This window comes from Gopherus flavomarginatus, chromosome 15, assembly GCF_025201925.1.
Source record: "Gopherus flavomarginatus isolate rGopFla2 chromosome 15, rGopFla2.mat.asm, whole genome shotgun sequence".
Lineage (NCBI taxonomy): Eukaryota > Metazoa > Chordata > Testudines > Testudinidae > Gopherus > Gopherus flavomarginatus.
In genome coordinates, this window is record NC_066631.1 from 22718636 (window position 1) to 22733670 (window position 15035).

The 15035-nt window shown below is 38.9% G+C and overlaps 1 protein-coding gene across 1 annotated transcript in view; it reads right to left on the reverse strand.

The window, feature by feature from the left end:
- GLT1D1 (glycosyltransferase 1 domain containing 1) overlaps positions 1 to 15035 on the reverse strand; it is an 84622-nt gene that overhangs the window by 22457 nt on the left and 47130 nt on the right. Inside the window, exons 8-10 of the mRNA XM_050923536.1 lie at positions 11831 to 11880; positions 1676 to 1719; positions 85 to 205 (exon numbers count right to left, since the gene is read on the reverse strand). Of these exons, the coding sequence (XP_050779493.1) occupies positions 85 to 205; positions 1676 to 1719; positions 11831 to 11880 (215 nt within the window). The remainder of the gene's footprint in view (positions 1 to 84; positions 206 to 1675; positions 1720 to 11830; positions 11881 to 15035) is intronic.

Genomic DNA, 15035 nt, shown 5'->3' on the forward strand with positions numbered 1-15035 from the left:
ATAGGAATGTTGACTAAATTTCAAGAGATACAAAGCAATTTCAGATTCACATGCTGCACACATTCAACACTCAGATGTAATTACCTCCAGGATTGCAGCAGACATCCCCTCTGAAATAGAGCTGTTCACCACTGCAAAGCATCTTTTCGCAGCAGCGTGAAGATCATCTTGAGGTATCTCCTGTAACAAATGTACCCCAGGTGTCCTAGAAGTAAAGTGTGCATAATTAGGACAATTCCTACTGCATGCACTATGGACTTTTCCCCTGAATTTAGGGTAGCTGGGTATAGCCTAAAGGTTAAAACAACTCTGGCAGTCAGGAATTATGGTTCTGATTGCACTAAGTATCAGTACGTCTACAGTGCAATTGGAGATGACTGCCGCTCATGTAGACATACCCACACTAGCTATAATCTAATTAGCCTGAGTACCACTTACAGCAAACTGGCACCACATAGGTTAGCATCAAGAGTACATATGCAGTGGGACTGGGTGGGGTTGTACCGACCGCACTGAAGCACATGCTGCTGCATCTTCATTGCTAATTTTAGCTGTGCTAACTAGATTAAAGCTAGCGGGGTAGACCTATCCAAGCTGCAATCACACGTTTGATTGCACTGCCGACATCCCCAATGACTTGCCCATGGGAAAAACAAAAGAGGTATGATGAGTCATAATTAATATAACTAGATCCTTCAATAAAAGATTCCGTAGGCACAATGTAGTATTATTACTAGCATTTGTGTAGTGCTCTCCACCTGTACTGAATATTCTGATTAGCTATTATTTGTATCACAGTAGTGCCTAGAGACCTCAGCTGAGCCTGGGGCCTTAACAGCTCACAGGATGGGGTTAGTGACGTGCAGAAGCTCATGCAGTAGGTCAGTAACAGAGCTACAACTCGAACCCTCATTTTTTTGGATCCCAGTCCAGCACCCCTCTGCCAGACCACACTGCCAAATGCCACCATTCTAATTTTGTAGCATTTTACACCCAGTTTGCACAGCTGTAAATGACTATATAACTGCATGACTGTGGAGAATAGCACTGTAACTTAAAATAACATCAGTGAAAAGCCCAGAAGAGACCCTTAAGGAGATTCAATAAGGACTAGGAAGAAATTTTCTCTTGCAACAGAATATTACAGAGAACATGCACTGTGCTAATTCTTAACTGTCCATCTGGCATTGGCTACCAGAGTGAGGAAACTGATCTTTTGTTCTGTTCCAGCCAGGCAATTCTTATGTACTGCAGAAGAAATCTCTGTTTTCTAAAATTTATACGCTTCAATCAGAAAACACTTAAACTAGAGACAGAAAAGAGCTAACGCAGGTTATCTTGTCCACCCACCAACAGCACGTAAGATCTTGCAGAAACAAGGGGGAAGAGTGGAATGAGGATATCCACATGAATTATAAATGGAAGAAATCTACTTCTAAATCAGATACGAGTTAACACAAAACAACATACAGAGTTCTACTTAACTGCTGAAACAGTCAAACGTACAATATTTTATATGTGAGCCTTATACACAAACTACTAGAACTAGTTTGTTAGACATGCAGACAACTGTTCACATAAGATACAAGGATTTGCGCACACACAGATACAGACAATAAAAGGCTAGAATTACTCCCTGCTTCTTTTTAAACTGATAAGGAGCATACCTGCTTACCTATTAACTTTTTCATTGACTTCACTTGTAAACTCTGTATCAACCTATAAAGAAACACATACACCATTACATGTCTCTATTTAGCAATAAACACACAAACTAAACACCTAAAAGGAAAATACAAATTTCCACAGTTCAGTATTTACAAAAATGTGCTATAAGTTTAAAATGAAAGTCAGATTTTAAAATCATGCTATAGAAAACCATATTTGGTAGATTCATGTTTAGTTCTTGAGAAGAAGGATGGTCTTATGATTCAGCCACTGGGCTGGGACTCAGGAGATCTGGATTCTATTTTCAGCTTGGGCATAGATCTCTTTGTAACCTTGAGCAAGCCACTTAATTGCTCTGGTCCTCAATTCCTCAACTTGAAAATGGGGATGATGAGATTTCCTTTCTCCCACCCTTTGTTCCTCTTGCCTATATAGACTGGAAGCTCTCTGGTGCAGGGACTTACTATTGTTATGTGTTTGTACATTGCCTGAGACTATGGGGCTTTGATTTCAGGATGGTTCTCTAGAGTGACTGCAATACACAATATTAATAACTATGGGATGGCCACCTTGTAATCCAGCCTTAGCAGGGAACAGGGCATCTATAAGCTGCCCTGCTGAACGGGAACTGAAATTCAGAGGCGGGTAGTGGCGCAGCAGTAGCCCTTTGTTCAGGATCTGACCATTTGAATTACCTATGAGGGAAAGTAAAGTGACTTCTTGGACCCCCACCACCCCTTGCTCACAACTGAGCCCTGCACTTTCAAACACATTTAAAGCATTAGTAGAAGAATCTGTTTGAAAACTAATGTAAAAATCTAAAATGTGTGACTATAATGGGAAGAATGTTCTAGATTTATTAAAACACTTCTGCAAAGGTGGGAAATTAAGCAGGCTTATTTACAAAGACTAACAAAATCAGTTGTTTTCATTTAATAGGTTGAAAAAAAACCTATAAATAGGCATTTGGGAATAATAACCAGATGAAGAATAACAGAAGTTGGGTAGTTGTTTTGTTTTTGTTTTTTGTTTAAATGTGAGTTGATTAAGTTGATTTATGAGACTGTGCAAAACACAGCATTTTAAAGCGGTGTGGAGACAGTAGGGTTTAATTTTTGCCCCCATGTTAATGTATTAGCTCTCTTTCTAGAATGAGCACATAATGCATAATTATTATAAAGGACACTGTCTACAGATGAGCTTGTCAGATAAATATTGTACTTTGCTGCATAGAACCGAGTATGAAACACATACCCAAAGTATTTTAGAAAACACTTTTTGTTCTGGAAAAGTAATTCTATTGGTAGTGATTACAATATAAGCAGCACTCTAATACTTGTGTGTGCACAGACATCCAACCCCAATCCCCATAGAGAGAAGTTTAAGGTGCATGCGAGCAACATGACTGAAATGATGTTGGAGACACACACAAAAATGTTGGTGCTTTCTGAGCCAATCAGTTGTGCAGGATGCCTAGAAACCTCGTAGTTGCAGCATTCAAGTTACTGGTCTCAGAAAGTTACTTCCATGGTCAGATTCCTTGTACAGCCAAAAGAGTTCTTCTTGTAACATTTTATCTTGCGTTCCCTACAATGCACCAGGTAAGAGTTTTCATCAGTCACCCAGTGCATTTTATTAAACAACTCTCCCTTGCAAAAAAAAAAACCACCAAACAAACAGGAAAGCCATTGAGGATTTCATATCTCATGAGATATCACTGAGCTTGTGTTGGATGAACAGTTTCTGTAAGTGCAGATGAGGCAAAATGAAAATTCAGTGGATGCAGAGAGTGTAAGAAACCACATCTAACAGGCCGAGTTAGGCTATTAGGGAGACACTAGTTTGCTGACAGGCAAGAATCATCTCTACGACATGTTCAACACTGTGGAAACAGTCATAGATCAAACATTTCACAATGATGAAGATGTCTTTGCTTCAGCGCAGGGCCTAGCCTGATCAAAATCCAGAGGGACTGTCTGCAAACACACCGTATTAAACACTTGCCATTTAAAAATGAACTTAAACTAAAGAAATGGTCTAGAATGTTTTGATGATGATAAGACTACTGCTATTGTCTAAACCAGGGGTAGTCAGTAGGCCAAATCCGGACCACCACATGCTTTTGAATGGACCCCAAAATCTTTTTATTTACTACTTATTATCATCATCACTGTTATTTTTATATTATTTTCTCTGGGGTCTGGACCTGACAATACCTTGACAAAAAAAAGTTCACTATCCCTGGTCTAGACTTTGTAGAAAGCAGAGCTCATAGCACATTTGCAGTCTGTCAACATGTTGCCCTGCGTGCTATACCTGCAACTTCAGTAAGAACAGGTTTTTTGCTCAGAGTGTAGGGAATATGAGTGACAGTGAAATAAGACTTCCTTAGCTTCACTGCTGTGGGGGACCTCGTATTCAAATAGATCAATTACCAAGCAGGCTTTTACAACTAAGTTTTAATGGTCAGTAGCTTTAAGGAAAACTTTGGAAAGAACGCAAAATACAAATGTTGTCTTTAAAGGAGCTCTGTCTGTCTGTAATGAGTATCTACAAGAAATTTACAACAACTTCATCAACCACAAACTGAATCCTTTGATTCTAGATTCCTCTTCCACTACATAGTTAACAATTAATGTTTCTTAATGTCTTCTGATGGATCTACACCACTACAGCTTCTTTCTTCCTTCCTAACACAGCTTTGCCAGCAGCTGGAGAAAAAACTAGCTGGAAGCTGTGTGAGGTGAGTTAGTGAAGAGACTATTTATTAACTATTAATTATTTGTATTACTGAGCACTTCGGATCCCTAATAACCTGAGAACCATAGTCCTGTGCTAGGTGCTGTACAAACACAACAAAAAGACAGTCTCTGCCCCTAAGAGCTTACAAAGGAAGACAACAGCAGGCCACAGACAGATGGGGGCGTACAAGAGAATGATGAGATGATACAGGTCAGCATGATAGGCAATGGTCTCTGCACAACAACAATCTAACCATTCTCCAATATTTTGTAGTCATCACAGTAAAGGAGAGTTTAGAGGAGGGATCCGTAGTTGGATAATGAGGCAGCTTTGAGGATGTTTACAGGGAATGCCTTCCAACCACATGGGACTGCAGAGGAGAAAGCACAAAGGTGCTTGACTGAAAATTTAGAAAGGGGCCGAAGGCAGGCTGGCATCATGGACCCTTCAAAGGCGAGCATCAACAACTTGATACTAAACAAGAGACGATAGATAGGGTGGGATTGACTGTGGAGCCTTGAAAGTGAATATAAGGATGCTAGGTCCTCTCTATTTGTTAAACTATTAATAATTTGCGCTTCTGCAGTACCTTCAGGTGTAAAGATCTCACTGTGATCTCTGACCCTAATAAATTATACTTCCCAACAGATCAAGCCTTCCTACAAGATAGCACATGATAAGAACCTGAACAAACGTGTAATGATAATAAGGGTTTCTTTAGGATCGGAGTCCAGTGTTCTGTGAATATTTAACTAAAGTCCCTTTGATTTAGGGTTGTTTTTACCTCATTGCCGGTTGATCATAGCAAACCAATTTGGCGTGTTATTACAATTTTTATTCAGAAGCACTAATAACTACAAAGTTATATAATTTCTTATACTTTGTACACCTGGCTTAACTTAAGTAATTGGACATGGGTAAGGTCTCATTTCTTGAAAAAACAAAATTGGGAAGGTAAATGAATCAGACTAAAAACAAAATGTCTGTACTACCTACAATAAGGGGGAACACCCACTGAATCATTTACAATAAACAAAATAAGCCTAAAACCTGTAACAAGGTAAAAAGAAGGTTGTGGATAAACAATGTGTGAACAAACATCTGGAATACTGGGTGAGAGGTTATTTCACTCTATCCAGGCTCAAAGTCAAGCTGCTTCAAAGCTACTTATTTAAATCCATTAACATAAACTTATTAAAAACATAACCACATAAAGTTTATACTCAATGTCCACAAGAATATAGGACTATATGTCCTACAAATGCATTCTATGCAAATGCCATCTTGATTTCTGAAACTACTTTTGGTGTGCATCTGAGAGATTATTTGCCATATCACTTGCACGATGTTTTAAACAAAGAGGAAATATTGAAAGAATTGAATATATAGACAGACTGACTAAGCTGCTAAGTGAGAGGGGATATAAAAATCTACAGTTATTTGAGGTTGTAAACATCAAAGATGGAGAGGAAATGTTTATTATAGCAAAAGATTGTGGGGGTGGATACAGGAGAAAAGTGATGAAAAGAAAAATGTAGACTGCATACAGGGGAATCTTCCCAGTACTGAGGTCTGGGAGCCTGTGGAATAATTTTGTACTTGAATTGGTAGAAGCGTCATTTGTAGATTCCTTTAAAACTAGATTATAAAAACCACTAGAAAACATACAGTCAGGAAGAGTCCTGCTTATTTAGGAGATGGGCTAGATGACCTGGTAGGTCCTTTCCATCTCTAGGTTCTATGATATTCAACTCAACAACTATCTTGATGGGCATGGGAAGAAGTCAGACATGAAAAAAATAGTTGTCAATGAAAAATAATGTCATTATAAACATAACAATATTCTGTACTTTCCACATGTATGGTTAAAAATTATATGGCATCGTCAAAGAGGGTTTCAAGAGGGGTTTATTGCAGTACAAGAGGTGAAACTGCAGTATGGAATGCTCAAATAAACAAAAGTTCTGCAATGTAATTTTATCTTTTCAGAAAGAGATTCTGTAAGCCCCTATCCTTGCAAGGCAGAATTGCTGAAAATCACCTTCTGCTACAAGTATCTTTATAATTAAAAACAGAAATGGGGGGAAAGAAAAAAGTTGTGGAGGGGCTAGAAGCAAAGGAGTGTGAATGGTTTATTATAGGACCTGTTCCTGCAACCGTTACATTCAACCGTCAGGATCTTGCAACCGTTATGATCAATCCCATTCAAGTAAACAGGGCTACTCGTGAGTGAAGGATGCAGGATCCAAGCCATAATCAAACACAAACAAACAGAAAATAAAATACATTAGCCTATTATGTGATGATAACTTCTAAGGGCTAGATTGTGATACCCACAATGAATACTATCTTACACTACAAGTAACTCAATTGACTTCAACAGGATCTTGTGGTGTAAGAGTTAATGTAAATAAGGGTATTACAACAGAAGTTAGAATGCAGCTAAGATTTATTTTGAGATATAGATTTCTAGTTGTCCCTCCTATCTGCAAATACATTTTAATAGTATTTGGAGAAAACTGCCTTCTGTGTGTGTGAGGAAATATATTTTTTAAAATGTTTTAAGAGTTTTAAAAGTTTGGTCAATCATTCAACCTCTCTGGATATGCTGCATATATTAATGTTGGGCTCATCGTAATGACGTTCAATTCATGAAAAAGTGAAGCAAATTTAAAAAGACAACTGAAGTGCCTAAAGTCTTCATTTGAGGCAGCAAATGCATCTTCCAAGTTGCAAATACAAACTGCATTATACCTGCTCCAGATTTATCTTCCACTCCAGTTCACTTTCAAATCTTATGGTGTACTAGAGTGGAAAGAAATGACGATAAAAAGGAAAACATAAAAGAGGGAAGATAGTGGTATTTTTAATAGAAATGTATGTAGTGAAATTTAAAGAGAACAAAAATGAGTAAGAAGGAGAAAAAAAATCATATCTGCCCATTCAGATTTTATTCATTTTCTCATGTTACCTGAAAGCTTTTGGGGTCACAAGAAAATAAGTACAGCAAATTTAACTGAGGAGTTACTGTGTTACCCTGTTGTGAAACTTTCGCTACTGTGGATAAATTGTCACAACTTCCTAAATTCTTCTGCAAAAAATAATACTGAGAATGAGTGCAGCAGAGCATTTGGCCCACACGAAGCAAAAGCATTGGGAAAGTCTTTGGGTTAGATGAGCATTTCTTAAACCTCTCTGTTATTTTTTTTTAAATGATTCAGTTTATCATCTTGTACTCAAACAGCTAAAAGCCATCTCCCTCTCGGCACTGCACCTGAAGCCTTAAGGTGATTATAAAGGGTAAAATTCATCCCTTTGAAGAGACCCAGCATAAAGTCTATGCAGCACTTCACTCCCATTTAGAGCTTCAAAATCAGGCTTAAATTCTGTGTAGGCTTTGTGCTGGGCTACTATGCACAGGGATGCAGTACTGCCAGCCTCAAGCATTCAGAAACCATGAGTCAAGCCCTAATTAGTCATGAGGTTGCTTAAAAATAATAACAACAAATGCTGCGTTTTTCTTTTGCCTTGGTTTGAAGCCTTTGTGTTAACATTTTCAAGATTTTTCTCCACGACCATGAGGGCTAGTGTGATGGGATGTCTAAACCCCACACTGGCACTGAAGGGGTTAAGGAGCATCTCTGGGCCCAGGTGTCCTCGCCCATCCCCACATACTGAGCATGCTCCAGCTGGAAGAGGCGCTTAATAGGGAGCCAGACAGCTCAGAAACATTCTGATGGGGCAGGCAGAGCGACCAATTCTGAGAGCTGCAGAAGAGAGGTGCTGCAGAAACCTTTCCTGGGGAGATTCTGCTTGCCTGCTAAGCCCAGGGGGTAGAAGGTTTGGTTACTCTCTTCTTCTTTACTACTTTGTATCATGCCCTGTAAGAATGTGGCAGGATGGTGGGTGGTAGGAAGTGGCCCAAGGAGACAGCCATAAATCAATCCTGGGTGCTCAACATCATTGCATCTTAGAGGACCCTGGCCTGAGCTCCCCTACCAACCACCTTTGTTATGAAGAGCACAAAACCCCTCACTTACAGCCTCCCCCTTGGGGAAGCGAGGGGAGGACAAAGGCTTTGAAAAATCTGTGGTTGAGACTGGCATCTGCAAGGGCCAACAGACCGACTGAAAGTCCCCCCCAACTGCGATGACACAGGACCCAATATCTTCCCTGGGACTCTGTTATCCCAGAGGGGGATAAGATTACTCGGCGACCCGACACAAGGGTCAAGTCCACACATATCAAAAGGGAGACTGCCAAGGGACAATGGCTAGGGAGAGACATTGAGGGCAGGACACACAGAAATCTAGTGCCCTAACCACTATGTGCCGTTGCCAGTGAACACTGCCTATCACCGCTAGAAACTTACTTTTTTAATTATCATTTTAAATCATGCCCATATGATTCCAAGAGCTGGGGCTTTAGGACAAACTACAAATACTGTGAGACATCATGAAATCCTGAGAGTTGGCAACACTGTAAAAAAGGCGGATGTCACTCAGACAGAGGGCAATCAAAAGTATACTGGCCATTTATACAGACTATACCCTACACTTAAAAATCACAGTTATTAATGGTATCCATATCATTTTTCACCTTCTCTGTATAAAGCCAGTCTAATCCAAAAAAGGAACAAAAATTCCTATTGTAAAATGCAATCTAACACTGTCATTAAAATATATGCAAGTCATTTCCAGGAATGCTGCAAATTCATATTTAGCTTGAAATATGGATTGTATAAGAGCCACACATCTGTAAAACCTAACACCAATATAAATGCCGGGGGGAGGAGGTGTTACTATTCTAAACCTTCCCCTTTAATGTCTCAAAATAAAACTTGACAGCACTCAGAATCTAAAAGTGAAACAGACATCACTGATTTTCAGCTTGAGTTCTGTACTCACTATCTGGTGTCAGAAATAAGTCTAACATCGTTTTGTACCAGCTGGCGTCTGCTAATTGTTTACACATTCAGACTAGTACAAATGGCATTAAAATAATCTAAACTGAAGGAAACAAAGGCATGACCCTCTGCAAAATCAGCAAACTCAATGGGAACAGAAACTGCATTACACCAAAACTGGGGAAGGGAAGACTTCATATCAGCAGACAAATACACGTCATAAGACAGGCTGCAGTTCAGCAGGACTCTTAAGTTTGTAATTGCAGGAGAAGGCTATTAAAATACTTATTAAAAATAAAATGGGTGACTCAGCTTTTTAGTTTTTGCTAGTTAAGAGCCCTGTTTTGGTTACTAAAGGTAAACCATCTCAAGCAGCTGAGACATGAAATGTCATGTGGAGCTAAATTTTGATATACATCCTGCAAACACTTACACAGTGCTGAATTTTTTATAGGTTAATAGTTCCACTGAAATTAATGGGACCACTCATATGTGAAGTTAAGCACGAGTGTTGGCAGAACTGGAACCTAAATCTTCACCTACTAGGCTATCATGAGTAGTACTATGCATGTGCAGGTAGCAAGACGTATGACTTAGTGGTGGAATTAAAGCCATCAGGATGTTGCTTGCAGTTGAATAGGTAGGAGACACATTGAGAACAAACAGATGCCCATACCAACAAACAACTCTTGGCGGGTAAGAAGAATTGGGTGATTAAAGGGACACTGACTTAAAAAGAAATCAATTTTTTTTTTATTTTTTTAACCTAATCTTGTTACAAATAACCCTAAAACAAACCTATCTGGAGGACTTTAGAAGCAAATAAGGGCTCAGTTCTGCAAGGTACTAAGCACTAGATCCCTGACCTAACAAAGCACTTGAGCATCTGCTTAACTTTGTCCCCCTATAGGTTGGCCTAGTCACATGCTTAAGTATCTTGCTACATTGAAGTTTACAGCTCTTTAAAAAAAATCTAGCAGTGACATTATTAACAGAAAATCAGTCACATGTCTTTTGTAATATGTTAGCAACTTTCACACCAAATTCCACAATTCTCTCTTTGTACACTTTGCCTGCAGTAACCTGTATGCCCTAAACACTGCAGAGTAGCTACAAAAAGTATGCCAGGAAATAGGTGGTGTTCGATATCACCTCCATATTATTACAAATTTTCATAACACAAGGCTCTGGAAAAAACTCAGGAATGATAACTGCTGTCGTTTAAAATGTTGGATAACCTCTGCTCATAAAATATTAACACCGAAATATGAATTTCTAATATTTCATTTACAAGATTTGACCTTTTAACTCCTTTTTGAGTCTATGGTAGAGATTCAGTGTGTTAAACGAATGGTATGAATACCCTAGTAAATATTAAAATTCAAATGTTAAACCAGCAGTTTTCCCCTCCAAAAGTTGGTCCTGTAGTCCAATGTGGGAATAAATCCTCTTCTCTGAGACTGAAATCAATGAATATCATTAACAAGTCTTGTGAATGTACAGAATTTAAAATTCTAAATTGGAGAGAGTATATGTGCTCCAATCGCAACAGTGTCCTCTACATCTACAAAACTGACACAAGGCCATTGGATGCAGTCAGCTGGACTAGCTCCACTGATGTCAAGGGACGTATGCCAGTTTGCATCCGAGGGTCAAATTCAGAGGTGACATATAAAGTCTAATTTAAAATTGCTTGCTAGTCGAAGGGCCCTGATTCAAAGCCCACTAAAGTCAATGGAAAAAGTCAATGGATCAGACTGTACATTGGTGGAACTTGTATGCCAAGGAGCTGGATGAAGTTGAAAGGTAAAAATGGGTGGGGGCTACTTTGGCGTACACTTGCTACACTACTCATTCTTGTCTTTAGGCATGTGAGATAGACCAGCTTAGAATCCTTACACTCAGAGAGCCAAATTCAGATGTCATGGGCCAGGAAGTAAAAGGTGTAAGTTACAACGCAGTAAGTGGGTCTGAGTCTCACTCTAGGCATCTTAAGTTGGTGAACATACATACTGGAGATCATTATACCAACTCTGACTCTCTCTTAGTTAGACTGTAAGCTCTTTGAGGCAAGCACCACCCTCTCCATATATATCTATGTAATGTTTAGCACTGTGGGGCCCCAATCCTGACTGGGACTGCTAATTGCTACCATATTACAAATAACTTAGGTCTGCCCAGCTATCACTGAATGAAGCCAGACTTTTGTCATTGACTTCATGGGGAACAGATCCTTAGACTCTCTTCTAAATGTAGCTCTAATACCTCAGGCTACCAGGAAATCATCAGACCCTACTGAACCATTGGGAGCTTTGGAAATTGGAAAATTAGAATCTGATTGATTTCCACAGCTCAGAACATCTTCTGAACAGCCATGGAGTCTTTGTAAAAGTTCAAACACCATTAACTCGGTTTCCATTTGCAAACAATTGTCAAAAATATCTCATTTGTCCACTAAAATAAATCTGTGTGAGTAAACATAAATTAAAACAAGCAAAAAAAACCCCAACTTACTGCAGGTCCAATTATAACAAGGTGGATATGGGGCTCTCTTCTGTGCCACTCTAAAACAACAGTAAATTTTTTTTAATATTAACAAATTATGCTTAATATTCTTACAATCACATACAATGACTGGGCCAAGTCCTCCTCCCTTGAAAACCATGGGAGTACTTGCATGACTCAGACAGGTAGAATTCGGACAGTAGCATTAGTGATAGTGTTTAAATATGGAAAGTAGATCAGATTTTCACTTCAACATTCACATACAATATTTGATTCATTAACATTATTGAAGTTAGTGTTCATTTTTCTTTCCCTCTGTTATGATTCAAGTGTTATTTTTTGTGATTAAGCTGAGTTATTATTTTAGAATAATTTTTTAACAGTGAAGCGTTTTACAGGATGCTGGTGAATGGGGTTACTTAATCAAGGTGGTTTGGATTCTTGTTCTGACGAAATGACCACGACTTATTCTTACCACGAGCACCTGCATGTGGCCCCCAGGAAATGCTGCGGAAATGCAATGTTTTGTTGTTACTGGTGGAGGGAAAGAATAACTGCAAAGTCATTACAGTTGTATACTGTTTGTAACTCTAGAATCTGAAAAAATGCCTCTCTCCAACGATTCCATTGCCGAAATAGGGCCCACTCATGTGAACACTTACTTGACTTTAACATAGACTACACATGGTAATAAGCCCTACACAGTATAGTAAGGGTTTGCATAATAGGCTCAACAGAATAGTGGTCTAAGATTTGTAGGGGGCTAAGATTTAGAATGCCTGGGCTCCCTGCAGCCACAGTTCAAATCCTGGCAGAAGAGACTCATCCATTCACGCTTTTGACACAGCTAAATTGAGAAACATGCCTTTGCTGTGTATGTGGGTCTTTCAAAAGTGAACACCTAGTAAAAGGTATGACTAGCTTTGATATAAATAATCTAATCAATTCCAAAGGGTATGCGGTATGTCTAAACTAGGAAAACAGGTTGTGTTTTAAAATATGTTAGGCTCTCCTGTAGATTCACCACCCACAGTGTAACAACTTTCTTTTAAGAAGTCAGATTTTGTCTATCCTTTAAAACCGGTTTTAAAATGTTTCATCCGACCTCTTCAAATGTGGTCTATTTTCCTAGTTCAGACAGAGCTTGGAACTTTGAGAGTAACTTAGTGAATCTCATTGGCTGGTGTGATCTGTTTTCTGTATAATTATCAGATATATTGCTTTTTAATTGGTGTATCAAATTTCAGACCTGCCTTATTTTGGTTGTGCCTCACATGAACCTTCGTATCAGTGTTCGACTTTATACATCTTGATGTGAAATGTACCAAAAAGAAATACTGAGAACAAAAAGACACAAAGGATATAAACATTACAAATACGAACGTTTACTGCTCTTCTCACCTCTGACCACCTCCCTCCTAAGCCGATCTGTTGTCATTACTTTCCACATTATATCTATTTTAGACCTCGATCCTGTTCTCAGTGCAGGGATTCTGTCTTATATGTATGGTACGCCCTGTGTGAATTATGATACTGTAATAATCATAATTGAACATGGAATAATTGTAAATCAATTTTCCAATTAGAAAGGACTTTAAAATTTTTTTTGGTTGTTCATTTAAAAAAAACCCACACTTTTCCAATCTACAACAAAAGTTAAAATTCAAGCTGGTCACTCATCTTTTTAGTTCATAATTTTTAGCTACATTTTAAAGTTTAATCTTGTTTTGAAGTTGAAAAATGATAGAATCACAGAAAAGTAGGGCTTGGAAGAACCTAAGAGGCACTGTAGTCCATCTCTCTGTACTGAGGCTGTATTAAGCATAGCTATGATGAGCTGACCGAAAGAAACCCTTACTACTTCTCACTTGTCTCATGTACAAACCTGATGAATCTCTTGCTCTCTCTCCAAAAAAAAACATGTATATAGTGTCCTTGCCCATTCTTTGTTAGGGGAAAAATAATGAGAAAGTGGCTTTACAGAAATCTGATGAGGAATACAAGAAAAGTCTACTCGCAGGGGATACAGGATAGATTTTATACTGAATCGAGTGTATTCTGACACAGAGTTTGGGGAGTTGTTTCTGTTCTATGATTACTTATATGGAGCAACCATTCAATAAACTGATATTTTAGCTAGTGCATCTCATTATCTTGGGTCAGTGAACTGATTTACGAAGCTCCCAGTAATCTCAGAATACTCCAAAGAAGGAATATACCCTATGAAAGGCATCAGTGCTTCAGTTCAACAACAAAGTGAAACAATAAGAGTAGAGTGTAACAGAGCATAAAAGTCAACTTTTAGTTTAGACAATTACCTGATTCCCCAATGTAGAACAGAGACAGGTTCGTGATACTAATAACACCAATTTGAAAAAATGATTGAGATATCTAAAACTTAAAGTAGCAGATATCTGCAGACGTCACAGCCCTGGCTCAACCTCAACATCCACTTCTTTTTGCTCCTGCTCTTGCATTGCGGAGCGTCTCTGGTGGAAATCCTGTGACCAGGTTGACTTCCTCGACTACAAATTTGTTCTCTCCTTCAGTTCTGCCATATTCCTAGCTAAATAATTTTACTCTTCCGATTTTAATTGAATCCAAACCTACAATCCCAGCTGTCTTTTTATCACCTTTGACTTATTCCTCAAACCCTCCTTTCCTCCTGCCACCACTTCTCTCTCTGCACTGGATCTTACCAATTTCTTGTCACAAGAAAACTGACAAAATACAATGTGAGTTTCCCCCATCAGTCCCCACCTTCTCCTCTTACAACTCTCTCCTCCTTCTCCAACTGTTGTCTCTTGTCATATACTTAGATTGCAGCTCCTTGAGGCAGGAACTGTCTTTGTGTTCTGTGTTTGCACAAGGGGGTACTGCTCCATGACTGGGACTTCTAGGTGGTTTGATACTATTACTACTAAACCATACCACAGATAAAAACCCTGTAAAAGCAGGAAGAAAATAAAGGAGATACTGATGAGCACCTCGTTTAAAACATAGTTCCTAGAAAGACGGCCCTGCTTTCCTTCTCACTGTGTTCAGCTAATGTTTTATGAAAGGCAAAGGCAGGGCTGTGGGAGATGAGCAATCTGAGTCCTGCTCATGGTAAGTGATGTCAACGGGCCCGAACTTTGGAACTGAATGGAAACTTTTTGTCATAGTTGAACTTGATACAGGAGTCCAAGTAAATGAAATGTTTGTTTGCAACCCT